Source organism: Eutrema salsugineum, unplaced genomic scaffold, assembly GCF_000478725.1.
Source record: "Eutrema salsugineum unplaced genomic scaffold, Eutsalg1_0 scaffold_3, whole genome shotgun sequence".
Classification (NCBI taxonomy): Eukaryota; Viridiplantae; Streptophyta; class Magnoliopsida; order Brassicales; family Brassicaceae; genus Eutrema; species Eutrema salsugineum.
Genome location: NW_006256756.1, coordinates 10,693,342 through 10,719,523, shown reverse-complemented (window position 1 = coordinate 10,719,523; position 26,182 = coordinate 10,693,342). Strand labels below are relative to the sequence as shown.

The following is a 26,182-nucleotide window of genomic DNA, read 5'->3' as shown; positions in this document are numbered from 1 at the left end:
GCGCCTCAGCATTTTATCCCGAGGTCCATTGTCACAAGCCCAGAATCAAGAACAAAGCTGCTCAAGAACACACACGTGAAGATGGATCAAAGACTAGGGTTCATGCATGTTCTTGACGTGTTCTTCACGAGATCTTCATTTGGATCTGGACTCACGTGCGCTCCTCGACATGAAGACCTCGGCTTCACTCTCCGACACACCGTGGCGCTCACCCATCAGCCCAAGAACGCGGTTCAGTACCCGGTTTGTTCCGGGCTGACCCGCGACACTTTACCTTTGCTATATATACATTTTGAGACTAAAAACCTAATCATCTTATCTCTTATCTGTTTTTAGCTTTAAGAACTTGCCTCTTTGGTAAAACTTGATCATTCTAATCTGATATCTCGTTTTTGCATCAGAAATCTTGTTCTTTCTTTATTTTCTTTTGTCATCTATCATTAAACTCCTCATCATGACTAGCTACACGTCTTGCAAAAGACTTAATGAGCTCGTTATGATTAGTGAGTAGTCGTTTAAGCGGCTTTAGATGAGTAGATTAGGGTGCTTTCAAGGTAGATTAGTGGGTTTAGGTGTCTAGTCTCGCATGTTTCATTCCTTAACTGACGAGATCTCTAGGCTGGATCCAAGCACATCACTTGAGCTTCAGATCTGAGACATATCTCGCATCAAAAGTGTTTGTAGAAATGTCTGAACCACTCGGTTATGGGTTTAAGAGTCTTTCATCGCGAGAGTGATAGTTTGTTCTCTTAAATGACATTTTTGAACTGATTCTTATTGCTGATTGATTCGATGCTTCTCAAAAGACATTTTTGGTATGAAGGAGAATCAGTTTAGATGCTTAATACTTTCATGAGAAGATTAACATGCCTTGAGTTCAAAGTTAAATGAAACCGCTTGATGTTTTGATTCATTAACCAACTAGTTGAACTTGGAAGCACCCGAGTCAAGTATCTCGTCTAAAGTCCCTTGCTTTATTACATATTATCATCATCTGAATCGTTTAGTTATTATTTGCATCCTGTCTCTGTTTAGATCTAATCATTTGCTTTACCTTTCATGCTTAGTCGTTTCTTACTTAGCTTAGTTCAAAACCTTCACCTTTTGTCTTGACTTAAATGAATAAACATCATAGTCTAGTGTCTCGTTGACTTGTCTGGATTGATACCTCTTTGTGCTACTTCGACAAAGGGGATTGATAGCCCTGAGACCTAAAAACTCTTATCTATCAAAGTTCATGGAGTTGAATGATCCTTTTCTCTTGAGCTGTCTTGATATCAAAGTTCAGCAACTTCACAGCCCATAAAGCCTTGTACTCCAGCTCAACAGGAAGGTGGCAGCTCTTCTCATATAGCAGATTGAAAGGAGATGTCCCAATTGGAGTCTTAAAGGAAGGACAAAGGAAGTAGCTACCCAATTGGAGTCTCATCATCCAGCCTTTTGCTCCAATCTTTTCTGCTTGAGCTAACAGTCCTCTCAAGAATGGCCTTAATTTTTCTATTAGATACTTCAACCTGGCCACTAGTTTGAGGATGATAAGGAGTAGCTACCTTGTGTTTCACTCCATGCTTTCTCAGAAATCCCTCCAAGGTCTTGTTCACAAAATGAGATCCTCCATCATAAATAACAACCTTGGGTACTCCAAATCTTGGGAAGATTATGTTCTTGAACAGCCTCACTACTACCTTGGAATCATTGGTAGGGGAAGCAATGGCCTCAACCCACTTGGACACATAGTCCACAGCCACTAGTATTTACTGATTCTCATAAGATGATATGAAATGCCCCATAAAGTCAACTCCCCAGAAATCAAAGATCTCAACTTCTAGTATTGGGTTTTGAGGCATCTCACTCCTCTTTGAAATGTTCCCATGCCTCTGACAGGCATCACATGCTGAAACAACCATCTGAGCATCCTTGAACATTGTGGGCCACCAAAAACCACTCTGAAGAACCTTGGCTACAGTTTTGAATGCTCCCATGTGACCCCCAAAAGCTGAACCATGACACTCTTGCAACACAGGTTGCATCTCCTCCTCAGCAAGACACCTTCTATACAGCTGATCTTTGTTCAGGACATACAGGTAGGGTTCATCCCAATGGTATCTTTGCACATCTCTGAAGAACTTCTTTATGTGGTAAGCATCAAGTTCAGGTGGTTCCACTCCACAAGCAAGAAAGTTCACAATATCAGCAAACCAGGGCATTCTCTTCTCTTGGATGCTATCCACTTCTTCAAACTACAAATAAGAGTTGAGCACCATCAATGATTCCTCAGGAAGATTGTCATTAAGAGGGACTTCAGAGTCTACTCTTAACCTAGAGAGATGGTCTGCAGCTCCATTCTCTATACCCTTCTTGTCTTGTACTTCCATATCAAACTCCGGAAGTATAAGGACCCATCTCAATAGTCTAGGCTTGACATCTTTCTTGGTCATCAGATACCTGAGGGCTGCATGATCAGTATATACAATGACTTTTGATCCCACCAGGTAGCTTCTGAATTTATCAAAAGCAAAGACTATTGCCAACATTTCCTTCTCAGTGGTAGCATACTTCTCTTGGGCAGAGTCAAGGGTTCTACTAGCATAGTAGATGACATGAAGCTTCCTGTCCTTCCTTTGGCCAAGTACACCTCCAACTGCAAAATCTGATGCATCAGTCATAACCTCAAAAGGAAGGGACCAGTATGGAGCGTGGACTATTGGTGCACTGACTAATGCATCCTTGATCATCTTGAAGGTTTCTTCACATTCAGCATCAAAGATGAAGTCAACCTCTTTACACAACAGCCTTGTCAAGGGTCTGGCTATTCTTGAGAAATCTTTGATGAATCTTCTGTAAAACCCTGCATGCCCAAGAAAACACCTTATCCCCTTGACTGAAGTGGGAGTTTGCAGATTCACCATCACTTCCACCTTTGCTCTGTCAACCTCTATGCCCTTCTCAGATATCTTATGCCCAAGTACAATTCCTTCCTGCACCATGAAGTGGCATTTCTCCCAATTCAACACCAGATTATGCTGCTCACATCTCTCCAAGACCTGTGACAAATTAGAGAGACAATCCGAGAAGGAGGAGCCATAGACAGGAAAATCATCCATGAACACCTCCACCTTCTCTTCAATGATGTCAGAGAATATATCCATCATGCAACGCTGGAATGTGGCAGGGGCGTTACAAAGACCAAAAGGCATGCACCTGTATGCAAATGTGCCATAAGGGCATGTAAATGTTGTTTTCTCTTGGTCTCTTGGATCTATGGGGATTTGAAAGAATCCAGAGTACCCATCGAGAAAACAAAAGAAGGGATGGTTTGCAAGCCTCTCTAACATCTGATCAATGAAAGGCAAAGGAAAATGATCCTTCCTAGAGGCTGCATTGACCTTTCTATAGTCTATACACATTCTGTGTCCTGTTATAGTCCTAGTAGCTATCAGCTCATCCTTCTAGATTTTAACCACCGTGATCCCACCTTTCTTGGGCACAACGTGGACAGGAGATAACCACCTTGAGTCAGAGATTGGGTAAATTATCCCTGCCTCAAGGAGCTTGAGTATCTCTTTCTTAACCACCTCCTTGAGGTTTGGGTTAAGACGTCGTTGATGCTCAATAGAGGACATGGATTGGTCCTCTAGGTGTATCCTGTGGGTGCATATGTCAGGAGAGATCCCTCTAATATCAGACAAATAATATCCTATGGCTCTCCTGAACTTTCTTATTTCACTAAGCAATGCACTCTCTTCATGCTCTAATAAGCTATCATTGATGATCACTGGATATGTGGAGTTTAAGCCCAAGAAGGCATACCTGAGCCCTATTGGTAGAGGTTTTAGCTCGACAGAGGGTGCATCAGCCTCATTCCAATCCTTGTCAAAGCTGCATTGGCTAGTGTCTGATCCTTTGATAGCCAAGACCTCAGAGCCACTTTGTTCCAGTTCCAAAAACCTTGTCTCAGGACCAAGTTCTCTAGCATTGTCCAAATACAGCTTGTACCCTTCACTTTCTTCTGCTAAGAACTCATTGTCTCCTTGTTCTTGAGTTAAAGCAGCTTGAAGAGGGTCCTCAGTATTCAGTTCCTCAAGCAACTCATCAGCCAACTGATCCAATGTCTCCACATAGAAGCATTGACCTTCTATGGTGGGTTTCTTCATCATCTCATTCACATCAAACTTAAGCTTCTCAGACCCAAGTTAAAGCTCTATGATCCCACCTCTCACATCAATAATAACTCCTGCTGTGGCCAAGAATGGCCTGCCCAAGATAAGAGGATCAACTGTTTCCTCATCCATTTCCAGCACAACAAAATCAGTTGGAACCTCAAAACCACCTATCTTGACAGGCAGATCTTCCAACATTCCAACAGGTAATCTAACTGATCTGTCTGCAAGGATAAGAGAGATCCTTGCAGGTTTGAACACTCTAAAGCCAAGCTTCTTTGCTATGGAGAATGGCATCAAACTTGCAGATGCTCCCAGATCACAAAGGCATCCAGAAAATAGTAGAGGTCCAATGGCACAAGGGAGTGTGAAACTCCCTAGATCAGTCAACTTTCTTGGAATGGACTTTTTCTAAATGATGGCACTGCATTCATGACTTAGTACAACCATGCCTTGAAGCTCTTTAGTCTTGTTCAGAATGGCATCTTTCAAAAACTTACGCATCTTTGGCATCATTAGAAATGCATCAATGAGAGGCATTGTGAGTGGTGTCTCATTGGTTGCCTTCTCAAATACAGCTCTTGCCTTGTCTACAAGTTGCTTTTTAAACCTCCCTGGGAATGGGAGCTTGGGTTGGTATGGAGGTGGTGGGACATATATCTTTTCTGGTTCAGGTTCCTTTTCCACCTTTTCCACCTCTTTACCCTTTTCTTTTCTTGATCTCTCAGCAACTTGATCATCTTTTAAGGCTGCCTCCCCCTCAGTTTGATCATTGTCCTCAATGAACACATTGTGGTGCTCAATACCAGGTAGCTCCTTTCCACTCCTCAGTGTAATGGCTTTAGCATATTCCTTGGGGTTGGGTTCAGGCTTTCCAGGTAGATGGCCTTGGTTCCTTGAGCTAGAGGCCTGGTTTTGCTTCAATTCCTTGATTTCCTGCTGCATGGCTGCATTCTGGCTTGCAAATATCTGTTGACCCTGAAGCAGTTGTTGCAGAATATCAACCATATCTGACCCCATTTGTGGCTGCTGCTGAACCGGTAGTGGCTGAAACTGGTGTTGAACCAGCGCTTGCTGCTTGAACTGTGGTGGACCAAACCCTGGTGGTGCCTTTTGCTGTTGCTGTCAACTGTAACCAGTACCCTGAAATGGTTGCTGTTGCTGACCATAACCCTGATTCTGAGCAAACTGATTCTTGGGTTGAAAAGATCCTTGAAAGTTGTTCTTGGAAACAAAGTTCTGTGGAGCTTGAGAATTGGGATAGACCTGGTCTTGTAGGTTTGCCACATTGGGGTTCCTGTAAGAAAGGTTCTGATTGGCATTGCCATACTGATATCTTTAGAACCTCTGATTCCCAATGTAGTTAAGCTACTCCTGAGTAAGACCTTCTTAGCTGATGTTCTCAAAGATTTGAGAAGGTTCCTCATACTCTCTAACAAAGGGCATTGGCTTTTGAGAAACCAATTTCAACTTGTCCAATTCACTCCTCAACTCCTTAACTTCTCTAGTGAGCCTCTGTTCAGAGCTTGAACCTTCTGATCTATTTGATCTTTCATAGTCTTCACCATAAGTGTCATTGCTCATTGCGAAGTTCTCTACTAGCTCTAAAACAGCATGAATCTCCTTTCCCAGGAAGTTTCTATTGGAAGCAGTATCCAGCTGGTTTCTAATCTTGGGAAGAGCTCCTCTATAAAGTGTGCTAAGAAGTGAAGCCTCACTAAACCCATGGTGTGGGCATTGGTTGGTGTAGCTCCTGAATCTCTCAAATGCTTCACCAAAACTCTCATTGCTGTGCTGAGTGAAGCTAGAGATTTGGTTCCTCAGTTTAGCAGTTCTGGAGGTGGAGAAGAACTTAGATAGAAAGGCTTGCTTGCATTGCTCCCAGGTTTGAATGGAGCCTCTTGAGAGATTCTTCTCCCATTGGTGAGCTTTGTCACCAAGACTGAAGGGGAATAATCTGAGCTTGAAACTGTCCTCAGAAACTCCATTTATCTTTGTCAGGTCACACACTTTATCAAATTGTTCCAATGGATCTTCCATTGCTAATCCATGGAACTTTGAGTTCTGGACCATATTCAACAAGGATGCCTTCACTTCAAAGTTGTTTTTTTGCACAGGTGGTGCTTGAATTCCAGCTCCATACTGATGAGCATTGGCCCTGTCATTCTCTCCAACATAGACCTGTGGCTGCTCATATCTCCTTTGCTGGTGTTGGAAGGGCTGATGTTGGTGGTGCACCTGTTGTCTTTGCTGTACATTGGCTTGATGCCTCTGCTGATGAGCTGGAGCATGTCCCTGGTGGACATAAGCTTGCTGTTGATGCACCTGTTCCTGATGAATATTACCCTGATGAAACCCTTGACCAACTCCATTACCAGCTCCATTACCCTGAGCCTGTTGCTCTTGAACCGGTTGTTCTATATCCACCACATGCTCTCTTTGGGCTTCCATATCAGCCTGATCAATCTGTCTTACACGCCTGTCCCTTCTCCTCTTTGGTACCAAAAGGTTAATGTTGTCGTTTAAGGGGAAAGGTGGACCACAACTTCTTGATCTGGACCTGGTGTTCATGCACTTGAAACTCACAAACAGAACTTGAAAGATATTAGAAAACGCAAAAGAAAATGCCTGATCTCAAGAACAGATCAAAGACTAATGCTAAACAATCCACAATTTGGCAACGGCGCCAATTGATAGACAAGAGTTTTTAGGCTCTTAAGGGCTATCAATCCCCTTTGTCAAAGTAGTATAAGGGGTGTCAATCCAAGAATGTGGAAGCTAGACACTAGACTATATGAACTGATCTTAATTCAAGCAAACAAACGAGGTTTGGTTTGAACTGATGATTAAAACAAGAAACTAAACAATATAAAGAGAAGTTAACAATGATAAGCAAAGCAAACAAAGACAAGCAATTAACAAAATGATGATGAGAATGTATGTATGATGATGAGAAAGGTCTTAGACATAATAGTGGATTAGGGTGCCTTCAGTGTTAAACTAGTGAGCTAATGAATCATGTGATCAAGCAAACCATTCAACATAAACATCTTTAATCAAGTTAATCCTCTCATGAAGGTATCAAATTCTATGCCAAAACAGTTTCTAACCTAATCATCATTAGTGAATCATGAATTAACAAGCATTAAGAACCAGTTTAATCTGTCATTTAAGCATATAAACAATCATTCCCATGATGAATAACATTTAAACCTCTAACAACCTTTGTTCAGGCATTTCATCAAACACTTTTGGTGCATGAAATGCCAAAAATCTAGACCACATATGATGTGTATGGATCTAGCATTAAGAACAGGTTGTAGAGAATGGAATATGAATGATCTAACCCCTAAGCTCACTAATCTACCACTTAAGCACCCTAATCTACATATCTAAGACCTTAATATGGGGATTACTCACTAATCATGACCAACACACTAGATCCTTTGCAAGATGTGTTGTTAATCATGATTAGAAGTGTGATTTGATGATGAGAAATGATAAGACAAGATGGGAAACACTCTTAGATCGATATTAAACTCTGAACAAGGTCTTAACAAAATGGTTCTTTTCACCAAAAAAGAAAGGAGACTAAGGATAAGATAAAAGTTCTCTACAAATTAGGTCTAAAATGTATTTATATTGGTCTTGGACGAATCGGGTCAGCCCGGAACTGATATGTTCATAATTTGCATCATTTAGGTTGTATATCTCATTCCAAATCATATCTTATTTCATGCATTTTAGGTCTTTAGGGGTTGTTTTAGGACTTAGGAGTTGCATTAGGTCCCAATGAGTCTTTGCATGTTTGGAGTGTTTATCAGGTGCATTTGGAGCTATTTGGAGTTGAAAAGGTGAATCCAGGAAGAGAAATGGTGATCAAGGCTTGAAAGATGGTGAAAATGGGTTTTTGGAGGTTCTCGGCCATTCTCGCGTACCGCAGGAAGTTTTTTCTCGGCAATTTGCATGTACCGCGGGTGGATTCCTTGGCCAAAACGCGTACCGGCTGGTTAAGTTTCTCGGCCAAAATTCCCGGGTGCAGACACATTTCCGAAATCGCCTGTCCGGGGAAACTTCCGGTCCGATTCAGCTGTCGGGTGCTTCACAAAAGTTGGAGAAGATTGGATCATGGTTCCAGAGCAGGTGGAATCATAGGATTTGGAGTCGTGAGCAGAGAGTTAAGTTCGTCGGAAGAAACTCCTGTCTCGCTGCCGTTTTGGACTGATCCGATGAGCTCCGAAGAATGCGAAGGACGGTGCACTTCCAGACCGATTCAGTTTACAGGGCCTTCATCAGAATCCGAGATATTTGAGTCCTCTTTCCAGAACGTCTGAGATCATTCAATTCGGAGCTATGAGCAAGAAGATAACGTTTCCGGAATGGACACATGTCTAGAAGCGTCTTTCTAATCGTGTCAATGCACTGTGAAGATGAGCCCTCCAGGAAACCTTCCACTTCCCAAGCACCGAAGGTTCCTTCACCAAAGTTGACGATGTCTGAGTCTTCTATCCACTGAAACTGGAATGACACCATTCGGACCAGTACCCTGAAAGCTACCCTCTCATGAATGTGAAGTGGTCCGAGGAGCCTTGAATGTTGCGAGATTGATAACCCTCATTAAGGCCTTGAAATTATGCTAAGGGAAAGATGGCATGGTGGAAGGCCACGGTACACATCTGAACGTGGCATTTGATTGCATTTCTTCGGGGTTTGACACGGTCTCCACATCACAGTCTACACTTGACCGTGTCAAGATAGACTTAGCCGCGGCATGATCTTACTTGCATTCGGGAATTGCCACGAGGTAATGCCACGGTCTACACTTGACCGTGGAAAGACAACACTTGTGACCCTTCAGACGTTCGGAATTTGACACGCTCACACGCCACGGCTTAATACTTGGCCGTGGCAACTTTATGTAATCCTTCGGTGTTTGACACGGCCACACAGCACGGCCATAGGGAACCCGTGGCACCATGATTCATCCAAGAACAAGAGACACAAGACTTGACACGGTCACTTGCCACGGCTTGACCAAAACCTGCTAGACCGTGGCAACTTCTTCTTTACCCACCAAAGCCGGGTCAGTACCCAGTTTGTTCCGGGCTGACCCGGTTCGTCCAAGGCTACTATAAATATTTTTTAGACCTAATTTGGAGAGAACCTTATCTTATCTTTAGTCTCCTTTTCCTTTTTGGTGAAAGAACCACTTGATAATACCTTGTCTTTGAGTTTAATATCGATTTGAAGAGTGTTTTCCATCTTGTTTTATCAGTTCTCATCATCAAATCACACTCCTAATCATGATTAACAACACATCTTGCAAAGGATCTAGTGTGTTGATCATGATTAGTGAGTAATCCCATATTAAGGTCTTAGATATGTAGATTAGGGTGCTTAAGTGGTAGATTAGTGAGCTTAGGGGTTAGATCATGCATATTCCATTCTCTACAACCTGTTCTCAATGCTAGATCCATACAAATCATATGTGGTCTAGATTCTGGGCGTTTAATGCACCAAAAGTGTTTGATGAAATGTCTGAACCAAGGTTGGTAGAGGTTTAAGTGTTATTCATCATGGGAATGATTGTTTATATGCTTCAATGACAGATTAAACTGATTCTTAATGCTTGTTAATTCATGTTTCACTAATGATGATTAGGTTAGAAACTGTTTTGGCCAAGAAGTTGATACCTTCATGAGAGGATTAACTTAACTAATGATGTTTAAGTTGAATGGTTTGCTTGATCATATGGTTCATTAGCTCATTAGTCTATCACTGAAGGCACCCTAATCCACTATCATGTCTAAGACCTTTCTCATCATCATACATACATTCTCATCACTTGTCATTTGCTTAGTTCTTTGTTTGATCACTTCTTAGTCATTAATCTTGTTTTAAGTTTGTAGTTGTCATTAGTCAATCAAAACCTCACTTGTTCACTTGAATTGAGAAACTGATCACATAGCTTAGTGTCTATCACCATATTCTTGGATTGATAACCTCTTTGTGCTACATTGACAAGGGGATTGATAGCCCTGAGACCCTCAAAAGTCTTAGCTATCGATTGGCGCCGTTGCCAAATTGTGGATTGTTTAGAATTAAGCTTTGATCTGTTCTTGAGATCAAGTGCTTTCTTTTTTGTTTTTACTGATTACTTTCAAGTTCTGGTTGTGATTTCAGATGCATGAACACCAGGTCCAGATCAAGAAGCTGTGGTCCACCTTTCCCCTTAAACGACAACATTAATCTTTTGGTACCAAGGAGGAGAAGGGACAGACGTGGAAGACAGATTGATCAGGCTGATATGGAAGCCCAAAGAGAGCATGTGGTGGATATAGAACAACCGGTTCAAGAGCAACAGGCTCAGGGTAATGGAGCTGGTAATGGAGTTGGTCAAGGGTTTCATCAGGGTAATATTCATCAGGAACAGGTGCATCAACAGCAAGCTTATGTCCACCTGGGACAAGCTACAGCTCATCAGCAGAGGCATCAGGCCAATGTACAACAAAGACAACAGGTGCACCACCAACATCAGCCCTTCCAACACCACCAAAGGAGATATGACCAACCACAGGTCTATGTTGGAGAGAATGACAGGGCAAATGCTCATCAGTATGGAGCTGGGATTCAGGCACCACCTGTGCAAAACAACAACTTTGAAGTGAAGGCATCCTTGAATATGGTCCAGAACTGAAAGTTCAATGGATTAGCAATTGAAGATCCCTTGGAACACTTGGATCAATTTGATAAAGTGTGTGACCTGACAAAGATTAATGGAGTTTCTGAGGACAGTTTCAAGCTAAGATTATTCCCATTCAGTCTTGGTGACAAAGCTCACCAATGGGAGAAGAATCTTCCAAGAGGCTCCATTCAAACCTGGGAGCAATGCAAGCAAGCCTTTTTATCTAAGTTCTTCTCCACCTCCAGAACTGCAAAACTGAGAAAATAAATCTCTTGCTTTACTCAGCACAGCAATGAGAGTTTTGGTGAAGCATATGAGAGATTCAAGAGCTACACAAACCAATGCCCACACCATGGGTTTAGTGAGGCTTCTCTTCTCAGCACACTTTATAGAGGAGCTCTTCCCAAGAGTAGAAACCAGCTGGATACTGCTTCCAATGGGAACTTTCTGGGTAAGGTGATTCATGCTGCTTTAGAGCTAGTGGAGAACTTAGCAATGAGCAATGACACTTATGGAGAAGACTATGACAGATCAAATAGATCTGAAAGTTCAAGCTCAGAAGAGAAGTTAAGGAGTTGAGGAGTGAATTGGACAAGTTAAATATCACCACTCAAAAACCAATGCACTTTGTAGGAGAGTATGAGGAACCTTCTCAGATATTTGAGAACATAAGTGAAGAAGGTCTAACCCAGGAGGAGCTTAACTACATTGGGAATCAGAGGTTCCAGAGTCAGAACCTCTCTTACAGGAACCCCAATGTTGCAAACCCACAAGACCAGGTCTATCCCAATTCTCAAGCTCCAAAGAACTTTGTTCCCAAGAACAACTTTCAAGGGTCATTCCAACCCAAGAATCTGTTTACTCAGAATCAGGGTTTTGGTCAGCAACAGCAACCATTTCAGGGTACTAGTTTCAGTTCACAACAGCAAAAGGCACCACCAGGGTTTGGTCCACCACAGTTCAAGCAACAAGCGCCGGTTCGACACCAGTTTCAGCCACCACCGGTTCAGCAGCAGCCACAGATGGGGTCAGATATGGTTGATATTCTGCAACAACTGCTTCAGGGTCAACAGATATTTGCAAGCCAGAATGCAGCCATGCAGCAGGAAATCAAGGAATTGAAGCAAAACCAGGCCTCTGGCTCAAGGAACCAAGGCCATCTACCTGGAAAGCCTGAACCCAATCCCAAGGAATATGCTAAGGCCATTACACTGAGGAGTGGAAAGGAGTTACCTGGTATTGAGAACAACAATGTGATCATTGAGGACAATGATCAAACTGAGGGGGAGGCAGCCTTAAAAGATGATCAAGTTGCTGAGAGACCAAGGAAAGAAAAGGGTAAAGAGGTAGCAAAGGAACCTGACCAGAAAATGTATATGTGCCACCACCTCCATACCAACCCAAGCTCCCATTCCCAGGGAGGTTTAAGAAGCAACTTGTAGACAAGGCAAGAGCTGTATTTGAGAAGGCAACCAATGAGACACCACTCACAATGCCTCTCATTGATGCATTTCTAATGATGCCAAAGATGCGTAAGTTTTTGAAAGATGCCATTCTGAACAAGACTAAAGAGCTTCAAGGCATGGTTGTACTAAGTCATGAATGCAGTGCCATCATTTAGAAAAAGTCCATTCCAAGAAAGTTGACTGATCTAGGGAGTTTCACACTCCCTTGTGCCATTGGACCTCTACTATTTTCTGGATGCCTTTGTGATCTGGGAGCATCTGCAAGTTTGATGCCATTCTCCATAGCAAAGAAGCTTGGCTTTAGAGTGTTCAAACCTGCAAGGATCTCTCTTATCCTTGCAGACAGATCAGTTAGATTACCTGTTGGGATGTTGGAAGATCTGCCTGTCAAAATTGGTGGTTTTGAGGTTCCAACTGATTTTGTTGTGCTGGAAATGGATGAGGAACCTGTTGATTCTCTTATCTTGGGCAGGGCATTTCTGGCTACTGCAGGAGCTATTATTGACGTGAGAGGTGGGATAATAGAGCTTCAACTTGGGTCTGAGAAGCTCAAGTTTGATGTGAACGAGATGATGAAGAAACCCACCATTGAAGGTCAATGTTTCTATGTGGAGACAATGGATCAGTTGGCTAATGAGTTGCTTGAGGAACTGAACACTGAGGATCCTCTTCAAGCTGCTCTAACTAAAGAACAAGGAGACAATGGGCTCTTAGCAGAAGCAAGTGAAGGGTACAAGTTGTATTTGGACAATGCTAGAGAGCTTGGTCCTGAGGCAAGGTTTTTGGAACTGGAACAAAGTGGCTCTGAGGTCTTGGCTATCAAAGGAGCAGAAATGAGCCAATGCAGCTTGGACAAGGATTGGAATGAGGCTGATGCACCCCCTGTTGAGCTCAAGCCTCTACCAACAGGGCTCAGGTATGCATTCTTGGGCTTAAACTCCACATATCCAGTAATCATCAATGATAGCTTATTAGAGCATCAAGAGAGTGCATTGCTTAGTGAGATCAGAAAGTTCAGGAGAGCCATAGGATACTCTTTGGCTGATATTAGAGGGATCTCTCCTGACATTTGCACCCACAGGATACACCTAGAGGACCAATCTATGTCCTCTATTGAGCATCAACGACGTCTTAACCCCAACCTTAAGGAGGTGGTTAAGAAGGAGATACTCAAGCTTCTTGAGGCAGGGATAATATACCCAATCTCTTACTCAAGATGGGTATCTCCTGTTCATGTTGTGCCAAGAAGGGTGGGATCACAGTGGTTAAAAACGAGAAGGATGAGCTGATAGCTACTAGGACTGTAACAGGACACAAAATGTGTATAGACTATAGAAAGCTCAATGCAGCCTCGAGGAAGGATCATTTTCCTTTGCCTTTCATTGATCAGATGTTAGAGAGGCTTGCAAACCACCCCTTCTTTTTTTTTCTCGATGGGTACTCTGGATTCTTTCAAATCCTAATAGATCCAAGAGATCAATAGAAAACAACATTCACTTGCCCTTATGGCACATTTACATACAGGCGCATGCCTTTTGGTCTCTGTAATGCCCCAGCCACATTTCAACGTTGCATGATGCATATATTCTCTGACATAATTGAAGAGAAGGTGGAGGTGTTCATGGATGATTTCAGTGTCTATGGCTCCTCCTTCTCGGATTGTCTCTCTAATTTGTCACAGGTCTTGGAGAGATGTGAGCAGCATAACTTGGTGTTGAACTGGGAGAAATGCCACTTCATGGTGCAGGAAGGAATTGTACTTGGGCATAAGATATCTGAGAAGGGCATAGAGGTTGACAGAGCAAAGGTGGAAATGATGGTGAATCTGCAAACTCCCACTTCAGTCAAAGGGATAAGGAGTTTCCTTGGGCATGCAGGGTTTTACAGAAGACTCATCAAAGATTTCTCAAGAATAGCCAGACCCTTGACAAGCCTGTTGTGTAAAGAAGTTGATTTCATCTTTGATGCTGAGTGTGAAGAGGCCTTCAAGATGATCAAGGATGCATTAGTCAGTGCACCAATTGTCCAAGCCCCAGACTAGTCCCTTCTTTTTGAGGTTATGACAGATGCATCTGACTTTGCAGTTGGAGCAGTACTTGGCCAAAGGAAGGATAAGAAGCTTCATGTCATCTACTATGCTAGTAGAACACTTGACTCTGCCCAAGAGAAGTTACCACTGAGAAGGAAATGTTGGCAATAGTCTTTGCCTTTGATAAATTCAGAAGCTACCTGGTGGGATCAAAAGTCATTGTATATACTGATCATGCAGCCCTCAGGTATCTGATGACCAAGAAAGATGCTAAGCCAAGACTATTGAGATGGGTTCTTCTACTTCAGGAGTTTGATACGGAAGTACAGGACAAAAAGGGTATAGAGAATGGAGCTGCAGACCATCTCTCTAGGTTGAGAATAGACTCTGAAGTCCCTCTTAATGACAGTCTTCCTGAGGAATCCCTGATGGTGCTCCATTCTTATTTGGAGTTTGAAGAAGTGGATAGCATCCAAGAGAAGAGAATGCCATGGTTTGCTGATATTGTGAACTTTCTTGCTTGTGGAGTGGAACCACCTAAACTTGATGCTTACCACAGGAAGAAGTTCTTCAGAGATGTCCAAAGATACCATTGGGATGAGCCTTACCTGTATGTCCTGAACAAAGATCAGCTGTATAGAAGGTGTCTTGCTGAGGAGGAGATGCAACCTGTGTTGCAAGAGTGTCATGGTTCAGCCTTTGGAGGTCACATGGGAGCATTCAAGACTGTGGCAAAGGTTCTTCAGAGTGGGTTTTGGTGGCCCACATTGTTTAAAGATGCTCAGCTAGTTGTTTCATCTTGTGATGCCTGTCAGAGGCATGGGAACATATCAAAGAGGAGTGAGATGCCTCAAAATCCAATTCTAGAAGTTGAAATCTTTGATTGCTGGGGAGTTGACTTCATGGGGCCTTTCATTTCATCTTATGGGAATCAGTATATACTAGTTGCTGTGGACTATGTGTCCAAATGGGTTGAGGCCATTGCTTCCCCTACCAATGATTCCAAAGTAGTGGTGAAGTTGTTCAAGAACATTATCTTCCCAAGATTTGGAGTACCAAGGGTTGTCATTTCTGATGGAGGATCTCATTTTGTGAACAAGACTTTGGAGGGATTGCTGAGAAAGCATGGAGTGAAACACAAGGTAGCAAGTCCTTATCATCCCCAAACTAGTGGCCAGGTTGAAGTGTCTAATAGACAGATTAAGGCCATTCTTGAGAGGACTGTTAGCTCAAGCAGAAAAGATTGGAGCAAAAGGCTAGATGATGCATTGTGGGCTTATAGAACTGCCTTTAAAACTCCAATTGGAACATCACCTTTCAATCTGCTATATGGGAAGAGCTGCCACCTTCCTGTTGAGCTGGAGTACAAGGCTTTGTGGGCTGTAAAGTTGCTGAACTTTGATATCAAGACAGCTCAAGAGAAAAGGGTCATGCAACTCCATGAACTTGAAGAGATCAGGCTTGGGGCTTTTGAGAGCTCCAAGATTTATAAAGAGAAGACCAAGGCTCTGCATGACCAAAAGATTCTGAAAAGGGAGTTCAAGGATGGTGATCTGGTGTTGCTGTTTACCTCTAGGCTTAAGTTGTTTCCTGGAAAACTTAAGTCTAGATGGTCTGGTCCCTTTAAGGTTCTTGACGTCAGGCCATATGGAGCTGTTGTGTTAGAAGGCAAGAATGACCAAGAGTTTGTGGTAAATGGCCAAAGAATCAAGCACTACCTGGTCTCACAAAGGAAGGAGGAAGCCATATCAGTTCCCCTTCTTGATCCACCACCAGCCTGTTAAACAGGTTTCCAAAGTCAAACTTAGAGACTTTAAACAAAGTGCTCTTGGGAGACACCCCAAGCTTATCTTTTGTAAATATGCTTTTAATCTTTTGATTTCTTTTTTTTTTTATGTTTTAGGATGTCTTGATGGGTTTGTTTAGTGTCTACAGGTTACAGGTTTGAGTTTGAACCCTTGGAAAGTGAATGCAAGATGAAAAGGAATGAGGGAGTGGGCAAAAGCTTATGCTCGGTTTTGAGCATGGTCACCGGCCACGGTCAGATAACAAGGCGTGGCAAGCTTTTTAGCTAAGCCACGAGAGAGGAATCACGGTCTTAGGCGTGGCCATGGCAAAAGAAGCAACCATTCGGGGTTTGCCACGGTTAAGAGACACGGGAAGAAGATGGCCGTGGCAAAGCAAAGAGGAATGAACAAAGGCTCGGCATGTGACACGATCAAGAGACACGAAGAGAAGACATGGCCGTGGCAAGGAAAAAGAGGAATGGACCAAGGTTCGGTGCTTGCCACAGGGAGAAGACTTGACCGTGGCACATGTTGGAAAAGAATCGATCATTCTGGGTTTGCCACGGTCAGATGACATGGAACGCTCCAGGCCGCGACAGAGAAAGCACAAACCCTCGGCGTTTGACACGGTCACGTGCCACGGTCAACGAAGGCGCGGCAAAAATTTTGAAAAATCTTGACCATACGGACGTTGACCGGTCAAAGACGCGCCCTTTAAAGCTGTTCCCCACCTGGTCTTCTTCCTCACACGAGTTTGCCTCATTCTCTCCATTTCTTGAACTTTAAACACTCATATCTCTCTCGTTCTTGAACCAAATTGAGGAATTCCAACTGCATCGAACTCGTAATCCTGTCTAGTTTCTTGCTGCACATTCGTTTTTTGCTCGAAACTTGAAGATTCGAAGGTATTTTAGTCTGTTAAAACTCACCTTTTCCATGTCTTAATGTACTGTTCATGAGCAAGAAACACATGGAATCGATTTTAATAGGCCTCTTGATACCTTGGAATCATTTTGTGAATGTTGTGCAAGTAGAATGGATAGGAAATGCATGGATCTTGCTTGAGAATGACCTGTTCTTGGAATTTTTGGGAAATTTCTTTACATTCATCAAGTATTTCTATTTTTTTTAGAAATTGTGTCTCAAGCTGAACTCGTTGTCTTTGATGATGTTGAGGTCAAGCCTGAGTTGATTGATGAAGTAACCCTCACCAAGGTTGGGTTTTTAACAGAAAGCAATGGTGAAAACTTCTTGTACACCTTCTAGCTCTTACAAAATGAGAAGGTCCGAGTTCTGTTGCCACACCCAGCCATCACCACTCTCACAGAAAGGCACAATGTCTCCTTTATTGTTCTAAAGGATCAGCTCTACAACCCAGCCATTGACCCTCCAATTCTCAAATGCAAGAGGACAGTAGGATCCAAGGGTAAAGAGCCAGTTAAAGAGCAGAGTACAGCTAGGGCCGCCGGTTGTGAGAATGAGGAGCCAAGAGATTTTGAAAGAAGGATGGGAGCAGGGCGGTACCATTTTGATCCTTATTTTTGGGGTGAACCTGAGTATCACACAAAGAAGCTGTATTTACGAGTTAACAGCCTTCAGAAATGGTGCAAATGGCAAGACAAAACGATCCACAAGCTAGTTGACTGTGTTAGGCAACTAAAGAAGAAGGTGAAGAAACTCACAGCTCCAGCCACCTCACCCAAACGAGATACAAGAGAAGAGTTGGGCGAAAGCTCAGCAGCTCAGGACATTCAGCTCCCACCAGGAAAAGAAGACTGGATCAACCCGGCCACAGCGTTCCTACCAGACTCAGCTGAGAGCAGCCCACCTAGATACTCAACTCCATCCTGCTTCACCACCAACCCATCCCACTACCTGGGATCAGACCTCAGCGATTGAGGTAAACACTCCAAACTCTGTACATATGCATGTAGATTTTCTTTTACTCTTTGCATTTTACTTGTTTGCTTTGCTTTTAACTCCTTTCTCATGCTTTTATAACACAAGGGACTGTGTTATTTAAGTGTGGGGGAGGAGTTTCATCTTTTACTAATCATGTTTTCTCTGTTCTTATTTTATACTTTGAGTCTTGAGTCACATTCTAGTTTCATTTTCATGTAGTCTCATCTAAGTGCATATAAAAACCCAAAAAAAATGGAAAAATCTGAAAAATTTTCACAAAAAAAATGATCATGTAGTTGCATTCTCATTTTTAGGATTGAGTCTAGATTGCATGTTCATGTAGGTTGCATCTTGCAGGGAGTAATGATAGGTTTTCTAGAGAGTACATCACTTTGAGAACTCGAACTGAATATGCTTGTGAATCTTTTTCTGTGCTTGCAAAGTCTGAAACAATCTGAATCTGAGAAGCAAGTTTGAATTGAACTCAACTCTAATTTAGTGAGAACCTTGAACTTGACTTGAAAATATCTTGTGATGCATTGTTTGAAAAAGCTTGTGGATACCGACATACATACTTGAGCTAGAACCATTGTTTTTACCGCCCTTTTTCCTTAGCTCAAGTGTCCTTTGCTTGTCCTCAAGCAAACAAGAACAAATGAGAGAAAGAGGTTGAATGCATGGGAGTTCACATTTCCTTTTTGAGAGAAGTGATCACAATGAGAATTCAAGTTCATGCTCAATTATGCAATGCAAAGCCATACTCAGATATATATCAACTCAGCAAGGAATCTCCACAAGTTCTTCTCTCTCTCAACTCTTTCACATTCATTAAGCTTTTATCAGGTGAATCTCATGATGCAATGTTTAAACAAGCTGGCTTGGCTAGGGAGAGGCTATGAGATTAAAATGATCTCATCAGTGTTCAAGTGGGTTTAATGCAGCAAAGGGATCTCTCTATGAATGATCAAACTTTGGCAGAATGCTAAAGGTAAAAAGCAACCTATGCATACAAGGGCAAAGACTCATCACTCCACACCCTCTACTCAAAGCTTCCTCACTTGCTCAAAAACCCTCACTTTTCACTCTCATTTCCCTCTCACTAGGGGATTTACTTTTCACTTCCACTCTCAAGTCTTGGCACTCAAACTTTACATAGCTCTTTTTTTTTTTCTTTTACAACCTCTAGCCTCTTCTTTCTGTCTTTTCAAAACATTTGAGCCTTTTGGCTTCTTTCCTTTTTACTTAGAGGCTAGACTCTTTCTTTTCAACAAACCAGAGCTCACTTTCTCAAAACACCAAGACTGATTTCTTTTTCTTTCATTCCCCTAGCTATTTCCACTCTCTCTTTCCCACTCATCTCACCTTTTTCCACTCACCAACAAGTCTTTTCCCCCACACTTATTCCTCGCCAAAACTCTCAGTTCCTTGATGTTGGAACACAGCACTCAATGAGACCTGCCCTTGTCGCTCTAAACCTAACACTTTCTGCTAAGTTTGATCCAAGGCGGCCTTTCAATTCACACACAAACATTGGCTTGAAAGAAGGTTGGGTTCAAGGCAAGGGAACTGATCCATGATGTGGATTCAGCTACTTGAGCTAAGGAAAAGAGTGGTAAAAACAATGGTTCTAGCTCAAGTATGTATATCGATATCCACAAGCTTTTTCAAGCAATGCATCACAAGATATTTTCAAGTCAAGTTCTCACTTAATTAGAGTTGAGTTCAATTCAAACTTGCTTCTCAGATTCAGATCATTTCAGACTTTGCAAGCACAGAAAAAGATTCACAAGCATATTTAGTTCAAGTTCTCAAAGTGATGTACTCTCTAGGAAACCTATCATTACTCCCTGCAAGATGCAACCTACATGCATATGCAATCTAGACTGAATCCTAAAAATGAGAATGCAACTACATGATATTTTTTTGTGTAAATTGTTTTCAAATTTTTCCATTTTTTTTTTGGTTTTTATATGCACTTAGATGAGACTACATGTATATGCAACTAGAATGTGACTCAAGACTCAAAGTGCAAAATAAGAAAAGAGAAAACATGATTAGTAAAGGATGAAACTCCTCCCCCACACTTAAATAACACAGTCCCTTGTGTTATAGAAGCATGAGAAAGGAGTTAAGACAAAGTAAAGAAGTAAAATGCAAAAGAAAAGAAAATCTACATGCTATTTACAAGGTTTTGAGTGTTTACCTCAATCGCTGAGGTCTGATCCCAAGTAGTGGGATGGGTTGGAGGTGGAACATGATGGAGTTGAGTATCTAGTTGGGCTGCTCTCAGGTGAGTCTGGTTGGAACGCTGTGGCCGGGTTCACCCAATCTTCTTTTCCTGGTGGTAGCACAAGGTCATTAGCAGCTGAGCTTTCTCCCACCTCTTCTCTTGTATCTCGTTTGGGTGAGGTGGCTAGAGCTGTGAGCTTCTTAACCTTCTTCTTAAGCTGCCTAACACAATCAACTAGCTTGTTGATCGTTTTGTCTTGCCATTTGCACCATTTCTGAAGGGTGTTAACTCTGGAATACAGCTTCCTTGTGTGCTAATCAGGCTCACCCCAAAAGTAAGGATCAAAGTGATACCTCCCTGCTCCCATCCTTCTTTCAAAATCTCTTTGCTCCTCATTCTCACAACCAGCGGTCCTAGTTGTGTTTTCCTCTTCAACTGGCTCTTTACCCTTAGAACTAGCGGTTCTCTTGCATTTGGGAATTGGAGGATGAATGGCTGGGTTGTAGAGCTGATCTTTTAGGACAATAAAGGAGACATTGTGCCTTTCTGTGCGAGTGGTGATGGCTGGGTGTGGCAACAGAACATGAACCTTTTCATCTTGCAAAAGCTTGAAGGTGTACAAGAAGTTTTCACCATTGCTTTCTTTTAAAAACCCAACCTTGGTGAGGGTAGCTTCATCAATCAACTCAGGCCTGCCCTCAACATCATCAAAGACAAAATCTCTTGCTTTCAGAATCTTTGTCACTAGCCATCAATTGTGCAACTTAGTGAGCTTCTTTCTTTTACCCTCACTCCAAGCTATGTCCTTGTAAATCAGCATTTGGAGCGCTAAGAATGCACCACTAGATGGGATGTAGTGTGGGAGGCGAAACTCTCTCTTGATCTTCAAGCGACTGATGAGAGGATGAAGACCTATACCCAATAGCTCCATGTCAGCTAGGTGCACCACTCCATCATTGTGCTTGGTAAAGAACATTTGGCAAAGCACCTTGTGAGCATAGCGGATTGCTGGGTTTCTTATCCATGAACTCTTGCATCTTCCTCCTCTGAAGCTCCCAAAAGCAATTGTGTCCCACAAGTCAGTAATCATGTGATCAGGGTATGTGAACTTCACTGTCTGTTCTTGTGCAGGTCTTGGAAAAGCAAAGATCTCATCGAGTTCCTTGAAGCTTACATGGTGTTGTGTACCATCTATTGTGAACTCTATGTGCCCAAGACCATTGCCCTCTTTGATTCTTGCATCTCTTGGGCCATATCCACAAACTTGAAGAGATGAAAGGAACTCTTGTGTAACACCCTCATGAGCCACATCTCTCATCTCAAAGAACCCACCAAACCCCATGTTGTTGAAAATGAGCTGAACCTCTTCAAGAATTCCCATCTTCCTCAGCAACTCCATATCAGGGAACTTGGTTTGCAGCACTTTTACACCCCTGAACATAGCAAAGTAGTCATCAAAGGTTGGTTCACTGTCCTCAGAACTTGTCTTTGCTTTCTTGACCCGCTTCAATGCTGTTTCAGGATCACTCTCTGTTCCTTCTTCATCCTCAGCCACAGCCACCTCTTTTCCTGCCCTATGAACGACCTCAACCAATGCCAGCTCTTTACCAGAAGTTTTTGAAGTAGAGGCCTTTGTTTTCTTTGGTGCAGCAACCTTCTTTGTTTTCTCCTCAGCTGGATCCTTTGGCTTTCTTTGCCTTTTCTGCTTCTTGAAAACTTTGTGCCCAAAAGGCATAATATTATCCTCTGAAGCTCCAGCTTTCTCCTTTTTGGCTTTATCCATGGCTGCTGTTCTTTTTGTTCCTCCCATCTGCATTTTCTCAAACAGCTGTAAGCACCAAAGCAAGAGAACAACAAAAATTTTCTAAAATTCACCAAGCTCATGTGTGGAACAAATCGATTTCTCTTGACAAGAATGTATTTTAAGCTGATTTAAAACTCAGTAAACTCAAAGCAATGGCAAGAAGCAATGCACACAAAGAGTTCAGCTTGAAACACAATTCTAAAAAAAAATCGATACACTTGATGAATTTCAAGAAAAATTTTCAAAAATTCCAAAAACAGGTTATTCTCAAGCAAGATCCATGAAATCCCTATCCATTCTACTTGCACAATGCTCACAAAATGATTCCAAGGTATCAAGAAGCCCATTAAAATCGATTCCATTTGTTTTTCTTTTCATGAACAGTACACTAAAGCATGGAAAAGGTGAGTTTTAACAGACTAAGTACCTTGGAATCTTCAAGTGCAGCAAGAAACTAGACAGGATTACGAGTTCAATGCAGTTGGAATTTCTCAATTTGATGCAGGAACGAGAGAGATATGAAAGTTTAAAGTTCAAGAATGGAGAGAAAGGAGCAAACTCTCGATGAAGAAGAAGAAGAGGTGGGGAACAGCTGGCTTGGCGCGTGTCTTGACCGGTCAACGTCCGTACGGTCAACTGAAATTCAAATTTTGGTCGCACCTGGTTGACCGTGTCACATGGCCGTGTCAACAACCTGTGTATGCTTCCTCTTTGCCGCGGTCTTGGTTTGGCCGTGCTTTCAGACCGTGGCAACCCCCGAGCAATGTCTCTTTTCCTTTCTCTTGCCATGGTCTAATGTTTTCCCCGTGCCAATCTCACCCGTGGCATCTTCATTTCCGGTCAAATCTCCTTATTCTTTGCCACGGTCAACCTTTTAGCCCATGTCTTGTAGCCCGTGTCAAACACCGAACATTGGCCGCTTCACCTTTGCTTTGCCACGGCCAGGTCTTCATCCCGTGGCAATCCCTCGTGTCAAACCCCGAGCCTTGGACATTTCATCTTCATTTTGCCACGGCCTGGTGTTGAACCGTATCTTGTAGCCGTGTCAATCACCGAACATTGGCCGCTTCACCTTTGCTTTGCCACGGCCAGGTCTTCATCCCGTGGCAATCCCTCGTGTCAAACCCCGAGCCTTGGACATTTCATCTTCATTTTGCCACGGCCTGGTGTTGAACCGTGTCTTGTAGCCGAGGCAAACCTCGAATGAATGCTTAATCCTCTTTTCTTTTGCCACGGTCATCTTCCATCTCGTGTCATCACACCGTGGCAAAGCCCGAACCAGGTCCTCTTCCCATTCCTTTTTGCCACGGTCCCTTGTGTCCCGTGTCTTTTACCCGTGGCAATCACCGAACCTTTGCATCTTCTGCCACGGCCGGGTCTTTAGACCGTGACTCATTCCCCGTGGCAAAGCAAAAAGGTTTGCCACGCCTTGTTCCTGACCGTGGCCTGTACCCATGTCAAAGGCCGAGTCAAGCTTGCCTCCATTCCTTCACTTCTTTTCATCTTGCATTCACTTTCCAAGGGTTTAGACTCAAACCTATAACCTGTAGACACTTAAACAAACCCATCAAAACATCCTAAAACATAAAAAGAAAGAAATCAAAAGATCAAAAGCATATTTACAAAGGATAAGCTTGGGGTGTCTCCCAAGAGCACTTTGTTTATAGTCTCTAAGTTTGACTTTGGAAACCTGTTTAACAGGCTGGTGGATCAAGAAGGGGAACTGATGTAGCTTCCTCCTTCCCTTGTGAAACTAAGTAATGCATGATTCTCTGTCCATTCACCACAAATTCTTGACCATTCTTCCCTTCTAACACAACAGCTCCATAGGGCCTCACCTCAAGAACTTTAAAGGGACCAGACCATCTAGACTTAAGCTTTCCTGGAAACAACTTAAGTCTGGAGTTGAACAGCAACACCAAATCACCATTCTTGAACTCCCTTTTCAGAACCTTTTGATCATACAGAACCTTGGTCTTCTCCTTATAGATCTTTGAGCTCTCAAAAGCCTCAAGCCTAATCTCCTCAAGTTCATGAAGTTGCATGACCCTTTTCTCTTGAGCTGTCTTGATATCAAAGTTCAGCAACTTCACAGCCCACATAGCCTTGTATTCCAGCTCAACAGGAAGGTGGCAGCTCTTCCCATATAGCAGACTGAATGGTGATGTCCCAATTGGAGTTTTAAAGGCAGTCCTATAAGCCCACAATGCATCATCTAGCCTTTTGCTCCAATCTTTTCTGCTTGAGCTAACAGTCCTCTCAAGAATGGCTTTGATCTGTCTATTAGATACCTCAACCTGGCCACTAGTTTGGGGATGATAAGGAGTAGCTATCTTTTGTTTCACTCCATGCTTTCTCAACAATCCCTCCAAAGTCTTGTTTACAAAATGAGATCCTCCATCAGAGATAACAACCCTTGGGACTCCAAATCTTGGGAAGATAATGCTCTTGAACAGCTTCACTACAACCTTGGAATCATTGGTAGGGGAAGCAATGGCCTCAACCCATTTGGACACATAGTCCACAGCAACAAGTATATACTGATTCCCATAGGATGAAATGAAGGGCCCCATAAAGTCAATCCCCCAGCAATCAAAGATCTCAACTTCTAGAATGGGGTTTTGAGGCATCTCACTCCTCTTTGATATGTTGCCATGCCTCTGACAAGCATCACATGCTGAAACCACCAACTGAGCATCTTTGAACATTGTAGGCCACCAAAAACCACTCTGAAGAACCTTTGCCACAGTCTTGAATGCCCCCATGTGACCTCCAAAAGCAGAACCATGACATTCTTGCAACACAGGTTGCATCTCCTCTTCAGCAAGACACCTTCTATACAGCTGATCCTTGTTCAGAACATAGAGGTAGGGCTCATCCCAATGGTATCTCTGGGCATCTCTGAAGAACTTCTTCCTCTTGTAAGCATCTAATTCAGGAGGCTCCACCCCACATGCAAGATAATTCACTATGTCTGCAAACCAAGGCATCCTCCTTTCTTGAATGCTCTCTACTTCCCCAAACTCCAAGTAGGAATGGAGCACCATCAGAGACTCTTCAGGCAAAGCATCATCTATGGGGACCTTTTCTTCAATCCTCAGCCTTGAGAGATGGTCTGCAGCCCCATTCTCAATGCCCTTTTTATCAAGCACTTCCATATCAAACTCTTGGAGCAATAAAACCCATCTTAACAGCCTTGGCTTGGCATCTTTCTTGGTCATCAAATACCTGAGGGCTGCATGATCAGTATATAAGATGACTTTTGATCCCACCAGGTAGCTTCTGAACTTATCAAAGGCAAAGACTATTGCCAGCATTTCCTTCTCAGTAGTGGCATACTTCTTTTGTGCAGAGTCAAGTGTTCTACTGGCATAGTAGATGACATGTAGCTTCTTGTCTTTCTTTTGCCCAAGCACTGCTCTAACAGCAAAATCAGATGCATCTGTCATGACCTCAAAAGGAAGGGACCAGTCTGGTGTCTGAACTATTGGTGCACTAACCAATGCCTCCTTGATCAACTTGAAGGCTTCTTCACATTCAGCATCAAAGATGAAATCCACTTCTTTACATAACAGTCTTGTCAAGGGCCTGGCAATTCTTGAGAAGTCTTTGATAAATCTTCTGTAAAAGCCTGCATGCCCAAGGAAACTCCTTATCCCTTTGACTGAAGTGGGTGTTTGCAGGTTCACCATTACTTCTATCTTTGCTCTATCAACCTCAATACCCTTCTCAGATATCTTGTGCCCAAGAACTATTCCTTGCTGCACCATGAAGTGGCACTTCTCCCAGTTCAACACCAAGTTGTGCTGCTCACATCTCTCCAAGACCTGTGACAAATTAGAGAGACAATCCGAGAAGGAGGAGCCATAGACACTAAAGTCATCCATGAACACATCAACTTTCTCTTCAATAATGTCAGAGAAAATGTGCATCATACATCTTTGAAAAGTGGCCGGTGCATTACATAAACCGAAAGGCATTCTCCTATAAGCATAAGTGCCATAAGGGCATGTGAATGTTGTTTTCTCTTGATCCCAGGGATCTATGGGAATTTGGAAGAACCCCGAGTACCCATCGAGAAAACAAAAATAAGGATGATTAGCTAACCTTTCAAGCATT

General features: G+C 42.8%; 1 protein-coding gene and 2 non-coding genes across 3 annotated transcripts in view; 1 reads left to right on the top strand and 2 right to left on the bottom strand.

Annotated features, from left to right (window-relative positions):
• Positions 1-26,182, bottom strand: part of LOC112085393 — a gene marked incomplete at its 5' end in the record, with an annotated part of 45,386 nt that overhangs the window by 9,135 nt on the left and 10,069 nt on the right. The window contains 2 exons of the mRNA XM_024154605.1: positions 2,370-3,292; positions 25,431-26,143. Coding sequence (XP_024010373.1) covers positions 2,370-3,292; positions 25,431-26,143 — 1,636 coding nt within the window. The remainder of the gene's footprint in view (positions 1-2,369; positions 3,293-25,430; positions 26,144-26,182) is intronic.
• On the top strand, positions 5,881-5,987 carry LOC112085588. The gene has a single exon (XR_002898890.1). It is a non-coding gene; the product is annotated as a small nucleolar RNA R71 (small nucleolar RNA).
• Positions 11,098-11,204, bottom strand: LOC112085527. Its single transcript, XR_002898831.1, has one exon. It is a non-coding gene; the product is annotated as a small nucleolar RNA R71 (small nucleolar RNA).